We start from the raw sequence: 25,757 nt of genomic DNA, 5'->3' as shown, positions 1-25,757 counted from the left end.
CAAAGTGCGAAGAGAAAGCAAGAACAGAGCTCAGGTTTTGATTCCGGGTAACACAAGAAACTATGAGATGGCATATAAGCCAGGGTTTTGTTTGTTTTTTATCCTCGAGGCAAGAAGGATCTTCTAAAAGGTAAAATCTCTTGATCAATTTATATGAGAAGAAGGCCTCACCGAGTGTCTCCTGAGGATGCGAGTCACTTTCCTCCCAGGCGTGACTCAGAGAAACGTCCAAGTAATGCCCCACACTGAAGATTTGAGAAAACAGTGCCTCCCAACACGGAGCACCTGTGTCCTCAGTACCTGCTCTGCATGGTGGTAACCGCGGCAGGGAGCAGAGTAGAACACTCTCAGCCCCCGTGTGCGGTGCGCAGGTCTGTGCGCAGAACCAGAATCCTGAGAGCTGCTGCTGGAGCAGGTGGCTGGTGTGCGGGGGCAGGTGCTGTGAGGCTGACTAAGGTGGGGGCGGGCGCACAGACCGTGGATGGGGGGAGGGGGGTCACAATTTTAAATAGAGCCATCCAGGGAAGCATTCAGTTTGAAAGTTAGGTTTGCTTCCAGAAAACCCGAGCAAGCCTCCAAGCAGAGGGAGTGCTCCCGGGATCCTAATCTGTTGGACAGACTCGGGGGGAGGGACCCGAGGGGGACCCTCGAGTCACGCCGCTGGGAAGTGACAGGTCCAGGACTCCCACTGGCAGAGTAGTTGAGGCTTTTGACCACCAGGCTGTGCCCGGCAGGAGCAAGGAGACCCGTTAGTGGGGATGGGGCGGAGCAGGTGGGAGTGGAGGAGGGGAGGGAGTCGGGCCGAATCCGTGGACCGAATGTGGCTGGAGGAAGACAGGCATCTGGAACGTCTTCCATGTTTGCATCCGAGCCCTGGAAGGACGGTGCAGGTATTAGCAGCAGGGAAGAGGCAGGTCTGCAGAAGAGAGCAGGATTCCCGCAGTGACTACATGAGGTTGCGTTTCCAGCTGTGCGACTAGTTAGTGGGGACCTGTTGGTCATAAAAACAAGTGCAATGTGTCATCTGAAAGCGCGCTGGGTAGTTAGAATCTCCTCGGCACTATGAACTTCTAAAAACACATTTTGGAGAGTGACTTTACACATTAATTGAACAGACCAGCAGGATCCCCTTTGCTTTGGGGTGGCTGGTGGACGCTGTCCAGCATCCCACAGCAACATGGGCCATCTCTGGGTCCCCACACCCTTGTCCACTGTCCACAGAAGGGCAGCTCTGCTCTCAGCAGGATCGGGCTCTGCGGCAGCATCCCAGGAAAAGCTGTGTTTTTATGAAGCTCCCTGAGAAATTCTGAGGTACATACAGATTCAGAAGCCATGGCCAGGGGGCTTGGATCTTTGGTTTCGTTGGCACAGCCTGCCCTGTGTCCACCAAAATTAAAATGGAAAGAGGGCAAAGGGCATCACAGAAGGGAGAAATAGAGCCGATGCAGCTGTAAAATTCAGTGCCACTGTTCATTTCTCGGTCCAGGCCACGGCTCCGTTGCTCCATTTGTAAACTTGGCTGTGGTGGAATTTAATGAGCATCCGCCAGGGCAGCAGAGTGGCTCACGGGCGTTCAGATAATACTGAAGGCGTGGATTCTGCAAGTTAAACATCTTCCAAACTCTCTAACTTAATCTTGGAAAGTCTTAGAGCTTTAAAGCGTGCATGTGTGTGTCTGTGTGTGTAGGAATTCGTGAATGTTAGGGGTCATGATTTAATGATTCATATTGCTGTATGTTTTTATTATCAGATAACACTTAACAACCATGTACGCCTTCATATTGCTTTGCAAATGACCAAGCGAAGTACAGATCATTGTATCACAAGACCTTTTGGATAATTAAGTTTTTAGAAAAGTTTCTAGCTGCCTTTCATAAAAGAAAACCCCTAAGGTTGGTATATTCTTATTCTATGTGATGAATAAATGGCATAAAGTTCCATGAGTTAGGGTTGAGCTGGAGCATGGAACACGCACACGTGCACACGCACGCATGCACACATCCTGCTTTGTTAGAAATACTGCAGAGAGGATTTCCAAATAATGTTAAGTGCCAAGAGCTTTTATGAAACTCAAAGCCATAAGGAAAGCGCTGTGCTAAAGACAGAGAAATGCAGAGGCCAACTCAAAGATGACAAATATTTCTAGAAGCTACACTGCGAAGTTTTTAATAAAAAGTTTAAAACAATCCAAGGTGATCCAGGAAGGAACCAGAGTTACAGTCCCATGCGGTCCCCCAACAGACCTCGTTGTGACGGTGGAAGAACTAAGATCCTGGCCTTCTTCTCCCGGGAGGGAAATATTTCCGCTGCAAGGCCACCTTCTCCATGAAGCTACCAGGCCCGTGGACAATTAAGTATTCTTTAATTATTATAAACAAATACTCACACTTGGAGAAACATGCAAAACACAAAATTCTAAAGCAATGGCTACAAGTATATACTTGGTAACAGCCTTCCAAACTCATGCCAGAATATACTCTGAATATACTCCGTATAAATTTTAGTATCTTTAGTATAAAAGCAACCAAAACAAACAATCAAAAAAACTATTTTGAAGGGACTGTTTATGCAATTTGTTAACAGATTGATCCTCTTCCTATGCAGAAGAGACAGAATCTAACTTCATTGATGGCGGGATGAGAAATGTGAGCTCGATGGCTCTGCCCGCGGGGACAGTGGGGCCGTCTGTGCCCCCGGGAACCCCCCGCAGTGGTCCTCTGATGTGTTCCTAGTCGTGCTCCAAACACTGGACCCCAGACACGGCACCGTGGGAACACTTGTCTCAGGGAGGAGATGGCATGAAGGCGGAGCTATGACTCCGCATCAGATTCGTAAGAGTCGGCAGGGGCTCGAGGAACACGCCGAGGATGTGGTCGGCTGCACACCAGCCCGCTGCCCCACTTGGATCCTGATTCATCGACTCAGCGTGTCCGTGACCCAGCACGTACCATGGACTCTGCCATGCTTGTGCTGACCGAGCCACCGTGTTTCTTAAACAGCCTCCTCCTTCCCATGACAGGAATTGCGAGTGGCCTCCAGCCGGCGTCGTGGCAGGACGGAGGGCGGCCAGTCAGCTGCTTTACACACTCTCCCATCAATTTCAAAAGGAAATTCTCTGCGGAACGGACACCTGTCAGGGCACCTGCTGTGCTTTTTATGTCCGTGGATTTGTATGGATTTTCGGTTTCTTTTGCCTCTGTCTTCCTGCAACAGCTTCTGTCTCAGCCCAGTCAACACCTCCCTCTCCGGTCAGATGTCCGATTCAGGCGTTTGGTCGCCGGTCCTCACCCCTGACCGCTGTGCCGCGGGCTTCCAGGGGCCACACCGCGTTTGAGTAAGAAGAGGAATGAACGTCTCTCGTTGACCTTCAGACGAGGGAGGGGGACAGATGGAATTCAGCTCACTGAACATATTATGACTATTATAGGTTTGCATTTGCTATTTTAAATATAGGCATACCTCATTTTATTGCATTTTGCTTTACTGAACTTGGATTCAGATCAAAAGGATTTGCCTTTTTTTTTTGAAACAAATTGTAGGTTTGTGGCAGCCCGGCGTGAAACAAGTCTACCAGCCCCATTTTCCAACAGTACCTGCTCACTTGGCATCTCTGTGGCACATTTTGGTGATGCTCACAGTATCTCACAGTATTTCTAGCTTTTTTGTTGCCATCATATTTGTTATGATGATCTGTGACCAGTGATCTTTACTGTTGGGGTTGTTTTCAGGCGCCATGAACTATGTGCATCCAAGACCGTGAACTTCATTGGTAAATGGCTCTACCGACTGGCCATTTCCTCACGTAGGCCCTCTCTGTCCTTGGGCTCCCTACTCCCAAGACACAGCAGTACTGAATTTAAGCCACCTCACAGCCCTACCGTAGTCTCTATGTGTTCAGCTGGAGGGAGAAGCTGCTTGCCTCCCACTGTCAACAAAGGCTGGACACGACGAAAGCTCAGTGAGGAAGGCGTGTTGAAAGCGGAGGCCCCTGATGCCGGTTAGCCGAGTGGTGAACCAAAGGAAAAGCTCCTGAAGGAAATTAAAAGTGCTGCCTCGGTGAACACACGAATGAGAGGAAAGTGACACCGCTTTATCGCTGATACAGAGAACGTTTTAGTGGATAAGAGGCCCAGCCAGCCACGACCTTCTCCTCAGCCAAAGCGGGAGGCCCCGCCTCTCTCCGGTTCTGTGCAGGCAGAGAGAGGGGAGGACGCGGCAGGAGCGAAGCCTGAAACGAGCAGAGATCCGTGCTTGAGGTTTCAGGAAGGAGGCCGTGTCCGTGGCTCGAAATTGCAAGGTGAAGCGGCACGCGCTGCCGTAGGAGCTGCAGCGAGTGACCAGGAGATCCGGAAGATCCGGAAGATCCGGAAGATCCGGAAGATGGAGATTGTTCCCGAAGGCGGCTGTCCTGACCAGCAGATTTTCAGGGTGGACACGAGAGCCTCCCACGGGAAGAAGGTGCCATCGAGGACTCTCCTGGCCAGACAGGAGAAGTCAGTGCGGCCTTCAGAGCTTCCCCGGACAGGCTCATCGTCTGGTCGGGGCCAGCGCGACGGGTGACTTTTAATGTGTGATTTATCATTCCTCCAGTCCTAGGGCCCTTCGGAATCACAGCAAGTCTCCTCTGCCTGTGCTCTGTGAACGGAACAGTGGAACCTAGACGACAGGACGTCTGTTCACAGCGTGGTGTACTGCGTGTTCTAAGCCCATTGTTGAGACCCGCTAAGGAAAAAAGGAAAAAGATGCCTTTCACATTATCATCACTTACTGACTGTGCACCCAATCGCCCCAGAGTTCTGATGGAGTCGGACAGTGAGATTTATGTTGTTTTCATGTCTGCTAACACAGCATCCGTTCTGCAGCCCATGGATCAAGGAGTCATTTCAACTGGCAGGTCATCGTCATTAAGAAATAACATTTCCTAAGGCTGTAGCTGCCCTGGATAGTGACTCCTCGGATGGACCTGGGCAAGGTCAATTGAAAACCTTCTAGGAAGGATTCACCATCCTAGATGCCATGGAGAACATTCATGATTCATGGGGAGCGATCAACAGGTCACCATAACTAGGAATTTGGAAGAAGTAGATTCCAGTCTTCATGGATGACTTTGAGGGGTTCAGGATTTCAGAGGGAGAGGTCACTGCGGGAGTGGTGCAGACAGCGAGAGAGCCAGAATCAGAAGTGGAGCCTGAGGACGGGACGCACCCGCTGCAGGATACAGCATGGACGGATGAAGAGTTGCTGCTGACGAATGAGCAGAGAAAGTGGTTTCTGGAGGTGGGATCTATTCCCGGTGAAGGTGGTTGAAAGAACAAAGTGTTTAGAATATTGCAAAGTGTTTAGAATATTGCATCAACTAATTGCATTAGTTGACAGTTTGGAAGAAATTCTACTGCAGATAAACACGACCCAATGGCATCCCACGCTATAGAGACGTCACTCAGGAGAGGAGGAGTCAGTCGTGCTGCAGACGTCACCACTGTCTTGTTTTCAGAAGTGGCCACGGCTGCCCTGACCTTCGGCACTGCCACCCTGATCAGTCAGCAGTGCCAACAGCAAGGCAAGGCTCTCCACAGCTCGCGGAGAGCGTCGACAATGGCTGGCATTCGTTCAGCAAGAGGCATTCTTGATCGAGGTATGTACGTTTGTTAGACATCATGTCATCGCACACTTCATACTGACTCCAGGAGGGCGGAGAGGTGAGCTGTACATGCAGTGGAAACCGAAACGTTCTTCTGACTCGCTGTCTTGCGGTATACGTGTTATTCAGGTGGTCTGGACCGGGGCCTGCGTATCTCTGGGGTATCTCTGGTGCCTGTGGATAGGGACACTTGCTGGGAATTTGTAAAAAATAAAATAAAATAAAACACAATAAAAAGTCTCTGCGTGTGGGTTGGAGAGTCTCCTTCATGAACACATGCACAGCCGCCGCGGAATATATTTTTCTCTGCTTGGGAAGAGTTGTGATTCCGTTGTTCTCTGCTTTGCCCTTGAAAACTGAGACAGACAGTAAGCATGGCATCATCATGTCACCTGTGGCAAGTTTTGCTCGAAAATAGCATCTCTTCCAGAACATTCTATAATGTTGAAATGTTAGAATTTGTAAGGAAAAAAAAAGAGAGAGAAAATCTGCTCTTTGATGATGGTCACACACCACGACCCTGCATCTCTTTTCTATGGGCTTTTGCCCGGAAGGAACCCTTCCTGCGCCCACGGAGGGGACGTCATTCTGGCTGATCTCCTGCAGCTTCTAAAGGGAGTTCCCAAAGCAGGCGCGCCCAGCATGCGTGGGGACACACGACTTCCGGACCAGGTCCTGTCCCTGCTCCCAAGGGAGTGGAAAGATGCGTGTTTTGGGAAAGTTCGTCCTCCCGCTCTCATCAGCACGGCCCTGCCTGTGGATGGACGGGAAGATGGTCTCGACAAGCAGTGAGAGCCCAGCCCTCAGATGGTGGCTCGGCCAGCATCGTGCCTGGTTAACGGCCTTTGAAGATGGCCAGAACCATGGTTTTCGTCTTTTGACGTCACCTGGTTCGGTCTCCCCATTTACCAAATGTGGCATCGAAGGCTTAGAGAATTTTTTGATGAGTCCAAGAGCACCAGTTAGGGCCCGTGTTCTCCCACTGACCGTGACACAGTGCTCCGTCCGTGTCTAATTTTGTAAGTGTCCACACAAGGTTCTCTCCGAGGAAACTGCTCTGCTCTCTTGCTGTGCGATGGGCTGAAACGCAGGGGGAGACCCTAATGACATTCCACGGTACTGACACGTGGGAGGTTCCAGGGCCGGGGCCCTGTGTCCCTCCACGTTAAACAGCAGGTGTCCACACGAATGACTGAGCAGACACATAAGGCTACACTTAGTGTGACCTGTTAAGTGACAAGATGACCCTCTGAAACCCCAGGAGAAGAAGGCCGTGAGGTAGCTACACTTCTTGGGGTGTCTAGTTGTGTCTCAGAGCATTGTCTTGTGTGGAAAATATTAAAGTGAATCATGCAAAGCTCAAGGCCTCCAAACTGTGACAAGAACGGCTGCCCTTGTAGGGGCCCTAATGCAAGTATTGATCCGGAGGGACCCAAAGGGGTGGGGCTGAGACGGGGCGGCCTCTGGGCCTCTCCCAGGACCCAGGGGCTGCCTGCTGCAAGGAGCCGTCCCTCTCCTCGGTGAAATACAAGCGTCCAATCCTCCTGGGCTCTGGCACATGGACAACACGGCAAGGCCAGTGCCTCCTGGGTCTAGGGCAGGGGCGGATCAGAGCCGCCGATTGTCTTCCTCTGGCCCCCACTGGACGTTCACAGCAGCTGCTGGGCCCTCCCAGCCCTGCGTGCGCATAGGTGCCCATCAGAGCCCGTGATCTGGTTCTATTTTCCCGGGAGTGTTTTCCTTTGCAATCCGGGATAAGACCCAGGGGCATGAGGCACTCTGGAAAGGTCACGGGCCTCAGCGCTCTTTGAGAACTTGAGCACCTCAGAAAGCCTGGTGGCCACACTGCGTGGTGCCGTGGCCCCGTCTCCTGGAGTTGGGTGAGTGGGTGCTCCCGGGCTCCCTTCCCTGTTCTGTGCAGCGGGAGGATTGGGCCGTGAGGCAGATGGGAGCTGCCCGCCGTGGCGTTTCCCTCCGGATCGTGATGGGAGCCGCCCGCTGTGGTGTTTCCCTCCGGGTCGTGGTGCTGCCGAGTCCTGAGAAGGGTTGGGGCTGTCCCACCCAGAACACAGGGTTCACGTCATCTTGTGACTCCAGGGACGCCTGATGGTCTCCCCGTCCCTCTGCCGTCCTGCGTCACTGTGAGTGCCCGTCCTCCACGGGTTCTCCTCCTGCACGTGGAGGGCAACGGGTCCCGTCGCCTCGCGGGTCGCCTGCCTCCTCGTCTTTGAGCTCGAGCACCCACTTCCCATCAAGAGAGATGCGGGCAGCTGGCTTCCCTTCCGAAGACGTGGTGTTGGACCCAGCTTGGACTTCATTTCAGGCATCTGTCAGAAAGGGGATTCTTGCCTTCCCGTTCCTGGAGATCAATGTCCATCTCGTGAGGGACAGACCGACCCCCTAGGCAGGCATCGGGGTTTTTGCGATCAAGTCTTTTTTCTTCTTTTCCCTTGGGGAGATGAAAATGAGCATAGCAGACCCACCGCGGGGCCACATTTCCCCGACCGTGGAAAATACACATCCGTTTCCTTTTTCCCATTCAACCATCTGCTTCCCCTTAAAAGATGCCTTGTATAGTTCAGAGATACAATCCACAGTGTACCAAGTGTTGCAGGTTGCCAAGTGGATATAATTTGGCAAAATAAAAAGAGAAACTAGGGGTATCATAGGATATGGTGAGTCAGGGTTATTTTTTTATATCCTGCTTATCAAACCAAAGCATCACATTAATGTAGGATGGTTTGCCCAAGCGAATGGTGGGCCAGGAGCCCCGGTTAGCCTCCCTGCTCGTGGGCAGATGAGAGGCTCCACTGAGCTGGAGAACGTGATGTGATGGGGCCTCATTCAACAGTTCAAAAGTCCTGCTTGAAATTTTCCCCATGACAGTTAATTTCCTCCAATCTCGTTTGTGCTCAGTATATGGTGCGTAACAACCAAGTGTCTTTCCATCACGCTGGTCCCTTCAGTTCCCTGGTCTGTCTCCTTGTCCTCGAGAGCTTCCGTCACGCTGCCTCTCCAGGGTGCCTTCCCACTACAGTCAGAAACCTATGAAAATCCCACGTTGTGCCACATTGAGGAAACATAACAAGCCCTTGCTGGGGCCTTACAAGTGATATTTCTAGAAAGGACAAGCATTGACATTTCTCTTTTTTTCAAAAGGAAGCTTTGAGATTATGTTCACACTTTTTCTTCTCTCCACTCAAGAAAGAGTTCTCTGATTACACTGTAACATGCACGACCATGAGTCCATCACACAGCCACCAGCCTGCGGGAGCCCCTCAGGCACAGCGTTTCTCTTTGTGCCATAAACCATGGACATAAATGACCCTCCGGCATTAGAACCCATGAATCCCCGAGCCCAGCCCCTGGCTTCTCCTTCGGTACTCTCACCCCCTTCGTCTGGTGGAAGAAACCCTGACCGTGAATGTGAGTAGGTAATTGCGAAAAATAACACCAGGTCCATTTAAGAAATTTTCCAGGAAAATGTTGAAATATAAAATGTCTGGTGAAAACATGATTAAAGGGGGGGAGAAAAACCTGTGGGATTCAAGTTGCTATAGGAACACTCAGAGCCCCTTAAATGAATTTGATTTTTTAACCTTGATTAACCTTAAAAAATCGATTTGATTTTTTAATCTTGTTTAGGTCTTAGCCATTAAAAGTAATAAGAACAAACCTCACGTGACTGTTTCCAGCCCCTATAATTTGGAAATATGTCGACCGATCATGTCTGTACCAGATGTGTGTTCCAGAGGACGTTTTATGTGATCTGATGTTATAAGTGAAGTTGGGTTAGGACAACATGAAGCCAGCCTTTTGGCCCCTGAACCATGGCCCTTTTACACTGTGGGAGGACTAGATTTGGGGGGAAGGTAGAAGAAAGGGAGATCTTTCTCTTCAGTTTGAAACACCGTGGAGGGCTCATCCATTGTTTCAAAATCTCTTAAAACTATGGGTGATCACTGGAGCAGAAACAGGTCAGGATTCGCCAGCAGCCATGAGTGAGTCGTGCTCCTGGCAGGAATGGGTCTATCAGCGACTCCAGCGGGCGCTCGTTTGGGGCTGGGCACTGAGTGAGATGCTGATACACGATCAGTCCATTTTTGTCAAAAATACTGACTTCCTATCGTTTTGCATGATCATGTGAGCTGCTCATTCCCCCCATGGGTCTCTTATGCATTTCTTTGATTACCAGAGGAAAAAATGCTGAGTCCAGTGGAGAGTAATATGTGTATTAACATAAGGGCACATATACACACAGTGAAAACTTAGCTTCTTCTTACAGTAATGGAAAGGCATAAATTAAGGGACAAAACGTTTTACTTATAACTTTGAGTATTATAACACAGAATTTTAAGAATTGGCCCCCTGACGATGTTGGCTGCATTCAGGGTAAGACGAATTCCAATAAAGAGGGTCCCCGTTCCTAACAGTTTAACCGTGTCCCTTATGCTGACTCCAACGCCAAAGAGACCTGATAGCTACAAACAATAAAACCCTAATTCAGATAAAAGAGGCTTCCGACTCTCACATTATGTTTAACTGCTCCAACCTAGTCACAGTCGCTGTCTCCCTCCCAACCCTGTTTCTGCCCAGAGGACACCACCTGGACCTCGGTACAGCACAATGGCTCCCAGCTGGCCAAGGTCAAAAGCTCGAATGGAGGAAGCCCCCAGCCCGTGTTTTTCAAGTACGCAGCCAGCCCGGACCAGCTCCAAGCCATCACGGACGGCGCGGACGACTGCCGGCAGGAGCTGGTCGTGCACTGCAAGAAGTCGAGGCTTTCAGCTGGCCGCGGTGAGTCGTGGGAGTCCCTCGCCATCGCGGGCTGCCGTGCCCGCCGGTGGCAGGGGCCTGACCCAGGTGCCCATGTCGCGATCGGGACGTTACAGAGATGCTTCCTCGGAGCGAAGAGCGGGGTCCGTATGTGTGGCTCCTCGCTCAAAGCGGAGAGCGAGCTGGGAAGTCTCTTCCCAGACTCAAGTGGGCAACGGATCGACGAAAGCCTCCTCACGAGGTCATCGGAACGCTCAGGGCTCAGCCACCATGAAGGGCGGCCACGCCTCCGAAATGTTTGGTCTTAGACAGATGGGGGACAGCACGCGGGGCTCAGTTATCTGGAGGCGATTATCCTGAGAGATTCTTCATCACGGGCTGAGTGTGATTAGTCTCTCGGTCATCATTAATAGGGAGCCGTTTCGGTGTCACGCGGCTCCTCTCACGCAGCACCCCGGCTAGTGGCTTTTCATAGCACTTCTATTCTTGAAAATTATATTTTTGGTTTCATATGTTCTTCCTTTGAAATGCCTCATTTTGTCAGAACGGTAGTCAGGGTCCTCTGAGCTCAGGGTCCGAGCCTGCCGCTCAGCAGCCCGGGGGTTCCTCTCCCCAAGACTTTCGTGCTCAGACACTGACCTCGCCGGGACCGAACTGCACAACGTCGATGAAACGCGTGAAGCAAACGCTGTTCCTTGGCCTCGGTCCAGCGTGTGGAATGTGTGGTTAGTCCTGGGGGATTAGTGCTCCTTGTGACTGGGTTCCTGCCAAACAGATGAGCCAGCTAAACTGGCTTGCTCCCAGGATGAAGGAAGCAGCCCCTGTGGGAGGAACTCAGGGCGGGTTGGGCTGCTGGAGCAGGGAAAGAGGCGAAGCAGAGCGGTGTAGACGCCAGCTGCTAGCAGGGCCGGCAAGCAAACCCCCTTGAATCTGGGAGCAAACTCTGCGCGCTGGCGTGTGGTCTGTGCCACAGCCTGGACACGCGGCCCAGGTCAGTAAAGAATCCCCACACGGAGGGCGGGCCTCTCCCTACCTGATTCGCAAGTGATTCCTCGGCTGTGCTCCCTCCCACAGCAGTAAATAACGCAGCCACGGCCGCCACCAAACCGAGGCTTTAACTGGGGTTGGGGTGGAGACGGAATGAGGGACTTGTTAACTACACAGGCTGGAGGCTGCCCTTCCGTGGGCTGCTGCTGGAGAACTCGCACAAACCTCGTTCAGACGGGCGCAGTCCAGCCCGTGAGCCCAGCGGCCCTTCATTACGGTGCAGGCGAGGCCTAAACACTGTCGCCTGACACTTAAAAGGGTTGCACTGCTTCACGATGTGTCATCCACGGACACGAATGGGCGCAAGGAGCCTTCCCCGAGCCCGCAGTGGAAGGTTATATGGTGGGAAACCACCCTAGGCAGCTGCTGGGAGCTTAAGAGTGTCATGGAGCGGACTGGGAATGGGAATGTCAGTCAGAATCGAGTTTTCCCCCCAAGAATTCCCCTGTGTTCAAATCCTCAGTTGTTACCAGCTCACCGGGGTTTATCGTGAGAGGAGAGAAGGCGGGGGCCTGGCTCCTGTGGTTTTCCGGGAGGGCTGCTGGGGAGCCGTGGGCCTCAGCTCTTGTTAGGGTCCCGCGGCCTTTGCCTGCAGCGGCTGGTAGGTCTCTATGCTGCAGGTGTCGGGGGCTGCGGTTCTGGGGGGCCTAAGAGGGAGCTCAAGGGCGGCAAGTGCTGACTCCAGGAGACTGTTCGGTCTCCGTGCCATGGGCGTGAAGGTCCCTGAGGATGGCCCTTGTGGCCGGAGCGGAGCACAGCCAGCCAGGGGCTCAGGTGCCGGAGGTGGGGGGAGCCCTGTTCCCTTCCCTTCAGCCTCTTCTTCCTCTTTGCGTTGTTCTTAATGATCCTTCTGCACGTTCTCTGGGTTGCTCCAAGAAAGCTTGAATGGAGCCCAAAGCATTCTGTACCTTGAACAACACTGGCTGGTTCTTGCTTGATAGAGGAAATGAGAGAATTGGGTGTGAGCAAACATCCGTGGGCAACGATGTCTTTGCTCCTCCGTCTGTGGAAGGGATGTTGAATAATCCCGTGTTTAAAATGGTGTTTTAAAAAGTGTCTGTTGAGTGGAAAAGATCTTCCACCCCCTACAGATGAGTTTTCAACACACTGAGGGGAAAAAACAAACGTTGCCGACATTGATTCCTTGGCGCACATCTCACCCAGCGGGCCTGCGGTGGGCGGTCATGAGTGCGGCCCGTGTGCGCCCGCTGGGAGGCTGTGGGCAGCAGGTGAAGGCTCGTCGCACAGGGGGCCATAACGAGCGGTGGCGGCTGTAAGTTAGGGAGAAGGTGGGACGTGTTCCGGGTTCCCGGTGGGGGCCGGGTGGGGACAACCTGAGGGTCTGAGGGAGGGAGCTCACTGAAACGGACAGGCGTCTTCGCAGGCGGCTGATGGAGGTCACTTCCGTTTCTCCTGCTCTGACTCTCTCTGTGTATGAGGCACTGCTCCCCTCCACCCTCCCGAGGGCCCTCCTTCCCTGTCACCCTCACCCTGCACGTCTGTCCTGGGGCCTCAGCAGAGGACACAGCCCAGCAGAGCTGAGGGGGCCTCTGGCCCTGTTGGAGCATTTGAGCGTTGAGCTAGACTGGCCTCAGTGGTCCAGAGCCCAGGATCCGCCTCGGGCACGAGGGAGGCTTGTCAGGCCGTGTCTGTGGTTTCCAGACACAAAGCCAACGTGTCAGTACAAGAAGCTCGTTCCTCCAGCAGACTCGGAAGACATGATGGGAGAGTACTGGTGTTTTCGTCCAACAGATAAGAAATCCATATTTTGTCCCGTATTACATCTTCCAATGGCATTTTAGGCTCTCGAACAGCTTTTGGATGCAGTGTACAAATTACTCTGGTTTTCATTCATTCCTTTTTTTAAAAATGACAGTTCTTTCAATGTTTTGTCCAAATAAATGATGTCATTGGAGTCCTCAAGAGAAATGTGTAGATTTCATGCCTGAATGAGTTAGGGACGACTTGCTCGTTTTCTAATAAAAGTAAAACATATGGTGAGAACGTACATCTAGACGTGGAAATGTTTCTTAAACCTTTGGAAGTCCTCCTTGAAAGGACCCTGCTGTGGAGTTAACCTCTGCTCATCTGTGTTTTAGACAGAGGGGAGTAAAGGACTATGCTGGGGAGGCAGGCAGTGGGGGGCAAAGTAGGTGTCACCTTTCTCATACTTGTCTTTCAGATGGAACCCCCGTGAGCTGGTGGGTTGGAAGAACCAATGAAACACACACTTACTGGGGAGGTTCTCTGCCTGGTGCTCAAAAGTGTGCTTGTGGATTACAGGGGAACTGCCTTGATTCTCAACGTCACTGCAACTGTGACGCTGCCCGGGATGAATGGTGATTTCCATATAATTTCCCTGTGCGAACTGTAATTTCGTGTTGCTTAAACTGTGTAAGTTAGGCAGACAAGACAGTTGTATAAAGAGAACAGATTAAAGTATTCCCCAGCCAGTTCGAGGTGTAAGCTTTGATGTGTACAGTGTAATTAGTCTGAGGATGGAGGCATTAAGGTAGCTATTTCTGTTTACCTGTGAGTAACTAATCATGTCCATTTTATTTTTTTCCTAATAAGACAAGATAGGAATACCAGATTAATGTTTCCCATTCACTGAAAGTACCATTATCAGAGTTCCTACGGTTAAGTTTAACCCGATAGATACGATGATGGCCCCGTGGCTGGCCCTGGCAAGCTTGATCACCTCCCTCGCTGCCAGCTGCATTTTTAAATGGCCTCATAGGGGAAATCAAACAGGGTCTAGGGTGCATAAAAGGGGATTATGGGACACAAACCTTGCCCTGTTGCTGGAGGTCTCAGAAGGCTTCTAAACCCAGAGAGAAGGTGGAAAGGGACCGACCTTCCAGCTAACCCCCCAGGTAGCAAGAAATAACTCCCTGAAAACACACGTCCACAGACCTGCCCTCACACAGATCCGGAGTTCAAATTTACATGGTCCTTGGATTAAGTTAGTGTGGCCACAGGTCAGCAGTACCGATGGCTCATCGTGGAAGTCTGTGACATTCTTGCTAGAGGCCTGCCCTCTCCGAGGATTCCCACAGATAAAAATGCCACCAAACATGAGCTCACAATCAGGGCTATGCAGCCCCAGGGGACAGAAGTGGGAGGCGGAAGAAACCGTGGAGTAAACGGATGCCTAAAAATCCCAGATCACGGATACCTTAAGAACATCAGATAAAATAAACGCGTGAGCTGTTGGAAAAACAAGGTCTGGGACTGATTGAGAAAGCAACCAGGTACTATTGACAAAGGTGATCGCGACTTACAAAAGAACTGAGTGAAGGTTTAGAAACGAAAATATTCTCACTGAAATTTAAGACTTGTCAGATCAGATACTGGACATGTGGGATCAGAACACTGGTGAAACGGAAAATGCGTGTAGATGAGTGGCAGGGATTCTAGCCCAGAGAGACAGGCGTGGGAGGAAGGAAAGCGGGGACAGGGAGGGGAGAACTAGGGTCGGAGTCAAGTTTCAACAGGGGAGACTGGTGATAATTAAGGGCCAAAATAGCCAAGAAGTGGCCAGACTTGAAAAAATACTAGGATACCAGGCAGGATAAATAAGAGTAAATCCACCTGTAGAAGCATCATGCCGAAATCAAGGAAGATTAAAGAAAATGTGAAAGGGAGTGGAGGTGACCAGAAGGTGTCAAAGCAAGGACTGTCGGAGCCAGACAAGACCCCCTCTGTGGACCCAGCAAAGCCTGCAGGCGCCGGCACTCCCCTCGCCGTGTAGCATTAAGTACCGTAACTGTGCGGTTCCAAGTGTGTCCCCAGCCAAGATACAGGGACACCCAGACAGACAGACAGACACAGAAGAAATACACCACCAGCCGACTCCAGAAGACGAAGTTTCAAGAATGGTTTTTAAAATGAAAGTGGGTGATCTGGTAAGGAGAGTCCCGGACGCTAGAAGAAACATCGAGGAAAGAAATGTGTAAACTCAGAGGGTAACAGAAACACAAGAGGCAAATACGAGACACCAGTCATGTGTCAGGCATGTACCCTACGGAAACAGGAGGGAGCGGTTCTGTCCAGGAAACAAAATGATTGTGATCGACAGAGGACTGCAGCCAGGGTTAGAAATAAGAACATGATTGAACTTAGAAACTTGTTCTGTGGAAGTTTGTCGGCACTAAACGGCTCATAGCGCATTAAGATTTCAAGTGTAAGGACTGAAGGATAGAAACGGTGTAAAACTCAAGTCCAAAGAGGGAAGGAAGGAAAAACGGGATTTTAAGAACAGTCAATTCAAAAGAAGGTAGGAAATAAAAGTTACAAAGGAAGAGGAAACAACGAGCAACAAAATAACATAATATGAGTAATGAGGCACAATAAATGTGACAAAAATAGCCATTTAAATGAAGATAGGTCATTTTGAATTAAAAATAAGTACATCTTGTTTGTACACCTAGAAATGTTGAAAGAAAAATCCTAAAACAACTTACCAAGCAAATGTGCAAAGAAGTAATTTAAGTTTAAAAGCCTTTTTTTTTATAAGATTTTATGTATTTGACAGGAAGAAAGGGTGCCTATGCCCATAAGTGGGGGGAAGGGCAGAGGGAGAGGCAGACTCCCTGCTGAGTGGAGAGCCCAGCGACTTGGGGCTCATCAGAGGACCCTGAAATCATGCATGACCTGAGCCAAAGTCAGATGTTTAACCATCTGAGCCGCCCAGGTGCCCCAAAATTTTGATATCTTAATATAGAACGATTAGTATCACCATATCATGATGCTTTTTCATTTCACCAAAAAACCCCTAATAATCTTAAACTCCTATGTTTCTAACAAAAATGACTCAAAATGTATATAGAAAATAAATGCCTGAACTGAAAGAAGGAATATACAAATCAACCATTGTAAGGAGAGGTTTAGACATACATCTGTTAGCAACTGGTAAATCATGCGGATGACAATTATTAAGGATATGGAATATTTTTATATGAAATCAACGGCTTGATTTGGTAGGCCCTGAAAATTACAGAATATATAATTTTCTCAAGTGCACATGGCACATTTTTGCAAAATGATTTTCTTAATGTTTCATAAAGCAAAACCCCCAAAATTTTACAGTAGTTGTTATGGTACAGACAATTTCTCTGATTACAGGACACCGAGGTTAGAAATGAAAAGCAGATGGATGAAAGTATAGGCGGCATTTCAAAGCCACAAATGATTAGAAACAAGGAAATGAAGATGACATTTTTCATAGGAAATATGGTTGCCTACAGGAAAACCCAAGAGGATAGACAGAAATATTATTGAAATTGATGAGAATTTAGTAGGGCTACCCGCTGAATCTTAGAATAACTGAATTCCTACAAAGAGCTTGTTACTGTAAGAAAATATCATGAAAACTACTTGCAAAATCAGCATGAAGACTGTAGACCCTGGAATAAAGATAACAGAAATATGCAGAACTTTTATGTTTTATTATGAGATTATGAGAAGATGTATCTAAATGGAGCTATCACATGACTGCCATGAGTGGGAAAAATCAGTATTTTCTTGATCCACTTGGGACGGCGAGGCACTGGGAAGATGTGCGTGGGAAAGCAGTGGTCAATGGCGGTCCTGAAGGTGGGAGCAAGGACAGGAGACTGGCCCTCCAGGACCTGGAGTGTCAGGGGACTGCAGGCTCTGAACCGAGCACATTTGCCGACGGGATGAGCGAAGGGAACAGCACAGCCCGAGAGCGAGCCCGGGAGCTTTCAAAACAGGGAGCTCTGGGCGGCGATGGTTCCGTGGTCCCCAGTCTCGCTTTCTCCGGACCAATTAGGAAACGTGAAAGCCGACCCGGTGTTTGTTCCCTGCGGCCTTTCCCAGAACGCAGGGGTCGCGGTGGCTGTGTTGCACCTGCGAAAAAGTGTTCTGCGAAACAGCCAGCGGAAGAAGCGTCCCTGGAGCGCTGGGAACTGAAGACCGAGAGGAAGGGGCCTTGGCAGTCCCGTCACTGCGGGCGCGAAACCTGTCGTGAGCATCGTCATGCCCAGAGAGCAACACTCCCAACCTTCGGGGAAAAGAGAGAAACATGGGGAGGCAAGAAAAAACCTGAGATAGAACTATCTCGGCGATTTCAAATGAGTCTGGGGACCCTGGCAGTGAATCTCGTCCTACATGAAGCGTGGACATGTGGGAATGACCTGTGCTGAGAGAGAATTCTCAGTTCTGAGTTGTTTAAAATTTCCTCAGGTTCAGGAATCTATTTTGCAAGCAACAGAATGAAAAAAGAACTTACTATGATATCTGCCTTAACACACACAATTACCCATTATGATTTTCCTTAGGTTTTTTTGCAGGGCTCTCTGTGCTTTGTCATTGCTAAAAACAATTAAAGTGTAGCTTCTCACTACATTATACATGTAGCTTTTAAATGGTTCTTTAAAATTCAGTTACTCAATGAATAACTAATGCCCTTGCATGTTCCCTCTAGATGCTCTACCAAAATAGCAATGACAGGAATGAAAATGCTTATTTGTAACATTTCCTGATACTTAACACCAGGAATGAATTTTGCTGTGTTAGCCCCACGTTTATAACAAGGGTTTTTTCAGACTGACTCCCCCCGCAATCCATGCCACCCTCTGGCTTGTGACCGACCGCCTGTCCCGGTCCCAACAAAGCCAGGTGTTCCGTGTTTGGGACGACCTGCCTGTGTGCTTCCAAGAACAGAAATCGCAGGGCCTTACCCAGATAAAGCCCTGGGGTTTTGTTCCATCTGATTTTTGGAAGCCTTCTGATTCCAAAAAAATCGTTTCAGAACCTTCAAGATATTAGTCCAAATTTTTGATATCTCGCCAATTTGCTCCAGCAGTCCCTTTGTTACATTTTTAAAGCAAAATAAAAATGCTAATAATTTGAAACTTCCTACCTCGAAAGAATATTTTTGATGCCTCAACAGAATTGGAATGATTAACTATTAAGTGATGCAGGGCCTTTTTGAAGCAAAGCGATTGGGCTGAACCATTCGAAATTGCTGGTTGTTTTGACTTGCAAAAACGTCAGTTTCCGAGGCTTCCGTTTGTGTACATCGGAGCGAGTGGGGCTTTCTAACCGTCCGAAACTGAAACTTCCTAGGCTCTACACAGATGCAGGGCACCTGAAGGATACATTAGACAAACTATTTTCTGTTCTAAACCCAAAGCACATACGTAATTGAAGCAGGACGTAAGAACATGAGCAGCTCACAGGTGCGGAAGAATCTCCTTTCTTCGCCCAGAGGGGTGGCTGGTGGCACAGCTTCCTCCCAGGACCCCGGCTCGAGTCTGGTGTTTGTTACATTGGAACCATAGATATTCAGTCCTAAATATTCACTTACATGATTTTATTGTATTACAATTATATTTTCGCAATTGTTTATAATATCCACTAGATTCCTTGGGGACACTGATGGTGCTTTTTATGCCCACGCCCCTGACACGCAGGACCTGGCAAGGAGTCGCTGTGCACCAAATGTGGCCGAATGAACGGATAGTGACAGTCACGACGAGCACTTCCCACGCACTACCCCATGTATTAATTTTAAGAGCACATTGTATCATACCTTCAGTTTGGTTTGAATCAACCTCCTCCTTCTTTCTTTCTTTCTTTTTTAATGGATGGCAACAATACATAAGGAAATGCTTAGTAACCAAGATAGGAATTTTAGAAAATTGAGTTAAAAAAGAAAAATCTGGGAATTGAAAACCTAAATCTATTCAGTTGGGTGGTTTGGTTTTGTTTTTTTTAATGAAGCCAGGCAGATCTTGCATGTGTAAGTTTTGCATTTAAATCTCACAAGGCAGCTAGATGGGAAAGGGCACCAAACTGCTTCATTGCAGGGAAATACAATGTCGTGCTCGCAGTGACGGTGATGACGTCAGCCCTGCCCGCTGTTATCTCTGTGGTCATGCAGAGGAACAAGGATCTCTGATCCTCAGAGACCTTATTAAGTAGGTTACTGTGTCAGAGTTCAGATGAGCCCTTTGATTTCCTTATTGTTACGTATTTGCAAATTTAGCTTATCACGTCTTGTGCTACAGTAATAGACTATTTGCTCCTTCTCTGGATGTCGTTCAGAATAACGCTAAGGTGGTCGTATTTGTTTTGTAGGACCCGCGACACAGTAGTCCTTTCCCATAAGGAGCACCTGCCAGTCACTCAGGTTGCGATGAGAGACACGGGCCGACCACAGTCAGAAGCGGCTTATGCGCTGGGGCCTCTGCTCTGCTCGGGGGACAGTAAGTAGAGGCAAGAGGAACTGTTTTGACCCCTGGACATGCACGTCAGTGTCTTAGGAGACAGGTAGCTGCCTGAGTCCGTGAAAACACTGTCGATGCTAATACTCTGCACCTCATTAGGAATGTGTTAACACAAAAGAAGTGTACATAGGCATTGTGCTTGAGAGAAAAATGAGGAATATGTATTATCTTCGGAGTGTGTGTCCTCTGTGTAGTATTTGAGTCGGACTAGTGCTGTGAAGGTTGGTGGGATGATCTGAAACACTGATCACCCAGTCAGCAAGATCTAGTGATTTAATAATTAATTAATTGGAGTAAGTAAGTATTGGCTGAGCGCTGAGATGCCTAAAACTGGTAAGATACTGAGAAACGAGGTGACGGAAGCCATCACGTGCCTGTTCGTCGTCACCCCTGACAGTTTGCGAACCTCAGTGGTCCTAACTGTCCTCACCCCTCCCACGGCATGTGGATTTCTCCGAAGACTTCCCTCTCCCAAACTAACTGAAATAAAGTGGATCCACTCTACCTTTAATTTACTTCCTTCTGATCCCTCTTGAATGTGTCCCCTTCCGGCCGTCTCCTCCATCACCCCCTACAAACTGCCTTTTCCAGGCATCAGTGAGGCCCCAACCTGGCTAAACCTGCCCTCTGCTCTCAGGCGGCGTCAGACCTGACCTTGGCCTCCTGTCCTCACTCACTCTGATTCACGTCTTTGTTCAGCGGCCCGCTTACCCACAAAAGTCTGGGTTTTCCCTCCTTCCTTCCCCGCGCCAGTGGCATTATCCTGTTGTTGTGCCCCCTGCCCGCGTCCTCAGCCCTCCGTCTCTCTGCTCGCCAGTGCTGAGCTGTTCCCAACAGGCTCGTGGCTTTAAATCCCACATTGAGGTCAGTGATTCTGCCATCTTTATACCCCAGGCCGTCTCCCTGCACTCCCACCTCTGCCATCCAGCTGCTTAGGCTGTACCTCTCTGCCTCGATAGGCATTTCAGAACAGTTTGTCCAAAAGAAGGATGAAAAGTGTTTCCACGACAACCTTCCCCAACTCAGGGCATGGCAACTCCCTGCTTCCTTTCGCTTAGACGGAAAACGTAACAGCCACTCATAACTTCTTTCCTCTCTTAACACACATCGGACTCATCCACAAATACAAATCGCATCACTTTGAACTTCAAAACTGGATCCAGCGCCCCCTCCCAGTGGCTTGACTGGCCTGCTTGCAGCTGCTTCTGCCCACTTAGCAGAGACGCCACAGAACGGCCAGAGGGAAAGGTCAGGGCACGTCAGTCCTCTGGCCCAGACTCTCCACTGGCACTCGTGTCAGAGCAGAGGCCAGAATTCAACATCTACCAAGGCTGCGGTGGCCAGCCCTTCCCGGGGCCGCATAGGAGATGCTGCCATGTGGAGAAGTCCTGGCACTTCTGAGTCTTGCCATTGAGAAAAAGAACGTTTCCTACGTCAGATGACAAAAATATTGAGAGGTGGATAGTCACAGTGTACGGAACATACGAACATGCCTTGACGGATGATAGTACGAAGAATTGTTCTTCCCACTCACGACCTTAGACTGCAGACCACACTCTGTGTCCAGATAGGACGAATTAAGCACGCCCACCCCATCTCTCCCACGAGTCCCCCATGAAACCTGGGCAGAACGCCTGAAACAGTTATCTCAGGGCTCTGGGAAGCCAGCAGCGGCAAGGAGGAGAAACCAGAAGGCATCATTTACTTTTCCCTCCTGTATCTGTCGGTCAACCCAGACGTGGGCACTGGGTCACAGACAGAGAGGTTCCAGGAGAAGCCCTTGAGCCCTGGCTAGAGGCCAGAACAGAAAGTTTCTAACTCTCAAGGAATGCAGGAATCCCATTTCCCTCTTTTTCTATCCAGGCAGACCCATGACGATAGCAGCAGAAGCTGCCCAGGGAACACACAAGAGCCAGGACTTCAGAAGGGGACCTTTGCTCTGCGTGGGGCAGCTGTGGCTCAGAGATGGTGGGGAGACTCCTCTTATTTTTGTTTTCTTCCTCCACTCACCCATCGCTTGGCAATGGACCAGGTAGAGTTGCACAGGAGAGCGTTACAGAGCAGTCTCAGTAGAGCCTGTTTTCCAGTTCCGTGACTGACAAGGGAGACCAGGGGACCAGAAAGTACCTAGAAGAGCAGAGGGAGGAAGCCATTCAGGAAAGCATACTATATGTTGTTCATGAAATCCGAGGCTCACCTTGGAGCCACACATGCATGGATCCGGTCCTAACTGTAGACCCAAGAAGTTGAGAACTGAATGGAGAGTGGACCACCCAAGACCCAGGCTGGCCGCTGGGTTGTGCACAAGTGAGGCAGAGCTGAGTCGTGCTGCAAAGGCCTTGGAAACTGGACTGCCATTAGAGACAGCCCACAGAAGGCAGGTTGCAATGTGTGGCCAGATCCTAATTAGGCCAAGTGCCTGCAAAAAAACCTAAATAAATTAAAAACAAAAAATAAAATTTGTATATATGTATATATGTGTATATATGTATATATACATGTATATTCATATATATAAATATATGTAATCAACATGCTCCACAACATTTAAACAAAGCCCAGAATTTATTAATATAATATTTAAAATATCTAGGAAGTCATCCAAAATTACTTAGCACAAAGAATCAGAAAAATCAAAGCTGGCTTAGGAAATTGTAGTCAACAGATACTAATGCAATTGTGACACAGTGGTTAGAATGAATTGATAGAGTTTAAAACAGCTATTACATAAGAACTCTAACAAGTGATCATAAACACTTTTGTAGCAAATAGAAAAAGAACATTTCACCAAAGAAATAGGATATCCAAAGAGCTAAATGAAAACTTTAGAGCTGAAAAATATGAAACTGAAATAAAAGATGTCCTGGGTGGACCAAATAGTGGATCTGAGATGAGACAGTCAGTGGCCTTAATGATGGGAATGACTCATCTGATCAAAAGAAAGAAAAAATCTAAAAATGAACAGAGCCTCAAGGAACTCTGAATCAACAACAAAGGATCTAACATTCATGTAATTGAACATCCAGAAGCAGACAGAACAGTGTGGTGCTGAAAAAAAAAATTGAAAAAAAAAATAAAAGGCTGAAAATTGTCCAAGTTTGGTAAAAAACAGACTTGAGAAGTTGAATGAACTTGAAACAGGATAAACTCAAATTCACCTCCAGACACATCATTATCAAACTGCTGGAAACGAAGGCAATGGAGAATGTTTTGAGACCAACCAGAGAGGAGTGATGTATTATCTGCAGGTGAACTCCTACTCATATGGCCGTGACTTTCTCATTAGAAATATGGAAGCTGGGGGGAGGAGTCAAGATGGCGGAGAAGTAGCAGGCTGAGACGACATCGGGTAGCAGGAGATCAGCTAGATAGCTTATCTAACCATTGTGAACACCTACAAACCCAACGGGAAATCGAAGAGAAGAAGAGCAACAATCCCAGAAACAGAAAATCGATCACTTTCTGAAAGGTAGGACCTGCGGAGAAGTGAATCCAAAGCGACGGGAAGATAGACCCCGGGGGGAGGGGCCGGCACCCGGCAAGCGGCGGAGCGACGGAGCACAAAACCGGGACTTTTAAAAGTCGGCTCCACTGGGAGACATCGCTCCAGAGGCTAAACTGGGGGGAAACCCAGGCGGGGTCAGCATAACCCCAGGACCCGCGGAGTCACAGAAGGACTGGGGGTGTCTGAGTGCCGCAGAGCTCGCAGGTATTGGAGCGGGGAAGCCGGCTATAGCGACAAAGCCGAGGAGTGAGCTCTAAGCCCAGGGTTACCTTGTGCCGGTCGCAGGCTGGGTGGGCTCGGAGCGCGGCCGGAGGCCACGGAGACAAAAGCGACCCGGCGCTTTTCTCCAGCTCCAACAATTGACTGCTTTCCTCGAGGCGCGACCGCAAGCCAGGGAGGCGGGACTGTTGGGCGCTTTGCTCTGAGAGCGCACTGAGGAGCGGAACCCCAAGCTCTCGGCTCCTCCGGGCCGGAGACTGGGAGGCCGCCATCTTCATTCCCGTCCTCCGGAACTCTACGGAAAGCGCTCAGGGAACAAAAGCTCCCGAAAGCAAACCCGAGCGGATTCCTTAGCCCGGCCCCTGGCAAGGGCGGTGCAATTCCGCCTGCGGCAAGGACACTTGAAAATCACTACAACAGGCCCCTCCCCCAGAAGATCAACAAGAAACCGATCCAAAACCAACTTCAGTCACCAAGAACAGCGGAATTCCACAGCAGGAGAAAGCAAATCCTACCTGGACAAAATGACAAGGCGGAAAAACTCACCTCAAAAAAAAGAACAAGAGGCCGTACCGAAGGCTGGAGACCTAATCAATACAGACATAGGTAGCATGACAGATCTAGAGTTCAGAATGACAATTCTCAAGGTTCTAGCCGGGCTCGAAAAAGGCATAGAAGATATTAGAGAAACCCTCTCCGGAGAGATAAAAGCCCTTTCTGGAGAAATAAAAGAACTAAAATCTAACCAAGTTGAAATCAAAAAAGCTATTCATGAGGTGCAATCAAAAATGGAAGCTCTCACTGCCAGGATAAATGAGGCAGAAGAAAGAATTAGTGACATAGAAGACCAAATGACAGAGAATAAAGAAGCTGAGCAAAAGAGAGACAAACAACTACTGGAACACGAGGAGAGGATTCGAGAGATAAGTGACACCATAAGACGACACAACATTAGAATAATTGGGATTCCAGAAGAAGAAGAAAGAGAGAGGGGAGCAGAAGGTATATTGGAGACAATTATTGGAGAGAATTTTCCTAATATGGCAAAGGGAACAAACATCAAAATCCAGGAGATGCTAAGAACGCCCCTCAAAATCAATAAAAATAGGTCCACACCTCGTCACCTGATAGTAAAATTTACAAGTCTTAGCGACAAAGAGAAAATCCTGAAAGCAGCCCGGGAAAAGAAGTCTGTAACATACAAGGGTAAAAACATTAGATTGGCAGCGGACCTATCCACAGAGACCTGGCAGGCCAGAAAGAACTGGCATGACATATTCAGAGCACTAAACGAGAAAAACATGCAGCCAAGAATACTATATCCGGCTAGGCTATCATTGAAAATAGAAGGAGAGATAAAGAGCTTCCAGGACAAACAAAAGCTGAAAGAATTTGCAAACACCAAACCAGCTCTACAGGAAATATTGAAAGGGGTCCTCTAAGCAAAGAGAGACCCTAAAAGTAGTAGATCAGAAAGAAGCAGAAACAATATACAGTAACAATCACCTTACAGGCAATACAATGGCACTAAATTCATATCTCTCAATAGTTACCCTGAATGTTAATGGGCTAAATGCCCCAATCAAAAGACACAGGGTATCAGAATGGATAAAAAAACAAAACCCATCAATATGCTGCCTACAAGAAACTCATTTTAGACCCGAAGACACCTCCAGATTTAAAGTGAGGGGGTGGAAAACAATGTACCATGCTAATGGACATCAGAAGAAAGCTGGGGTGGCAATCCTTCTATCAGATCAATTAGATTTTAAGCCAAAGACTATAATAAGAGATGAGGAAGGACACTATATCATACTCAAAGGGTCTGTCCAACAAGAAGATCTAACAATCTTAAATATCTATGCCCCTAACATGGGAGCAGCCAACTATATAAACCAATTAATAACAAAATCAAAGAAATACATCGACAGTAATACAATAATAGCAGGGGACTTTAACACTCCCCTCACTGAAATGGACAGATCATCTAAGCAAAAGATCAACAAGGAAATAAAGGCCTTAAATGACACACTGGACCAGATGGACATCACAGATATATTCAGAACATTCCATCCCAAAGCAACAGAATATACATTCTTCTCTAGTGCACATGGAACATTCTCCAGAATAGACCACATCCTGGGTCATAAATCAGGTCTCAATCGGTACCAAAAGATCGAGATCATTCCCTGCATATTTTCAGACCACAATGCTCTGAAGCTCGAACTCAATCACAAGAGGAAATTTGGAAAGAACGCAAATACATGGAGACTAAACAGCATCCTTCTAAAAAATGAATGGGTCAACCAGG

General features: G+C 48.8%; 1 protein-coding gene across 1 annotated transcript in view; it reads left to right on the top strand.

Annotated features, from left to right (window-relative positions):
• The window catches only part of LOC308352115 (contactin-associated protein-like 3), a gene marked incomplete at both ends in the record, with an annotated part of 187,029 nt that overhangs the window by 130,306 nt on the left and 30,966 nt on the right, over positions 1-25,757 (top strand). Inside the window, 3 exons of the mRNA XM_080818171.1 lie at positions 10,238-10,438; positions 13,647-13,803; positions 19,574-19,701. Of these exons, the coding sequence (XP_080674297.1) occupies positions 10,238-10,438; positions 13,647-13,803; positions 19,574-19,701 (486 nt within the window). The remainder of the gene's footprint in view (positions 1-10,237; positions 10,439-13,646; positions 13,804-19,573; positions 19,702-25,757) is intronic.

This window comes from Martes martes (genome assembly GCF_963455335.1).
Source record: "Martes martes genome assembly, chromosome: 11".
Lineage (NCBI taxonomy): Eukaryota > Metazoa > Chordata > Mammalia > Carnivora > Mustelidae > Martes > Martes martes.
Note: the sequence above shows the minus strand (reverse complement) of the source record. Positions and strands in the feature narration are given on the sequence as shown.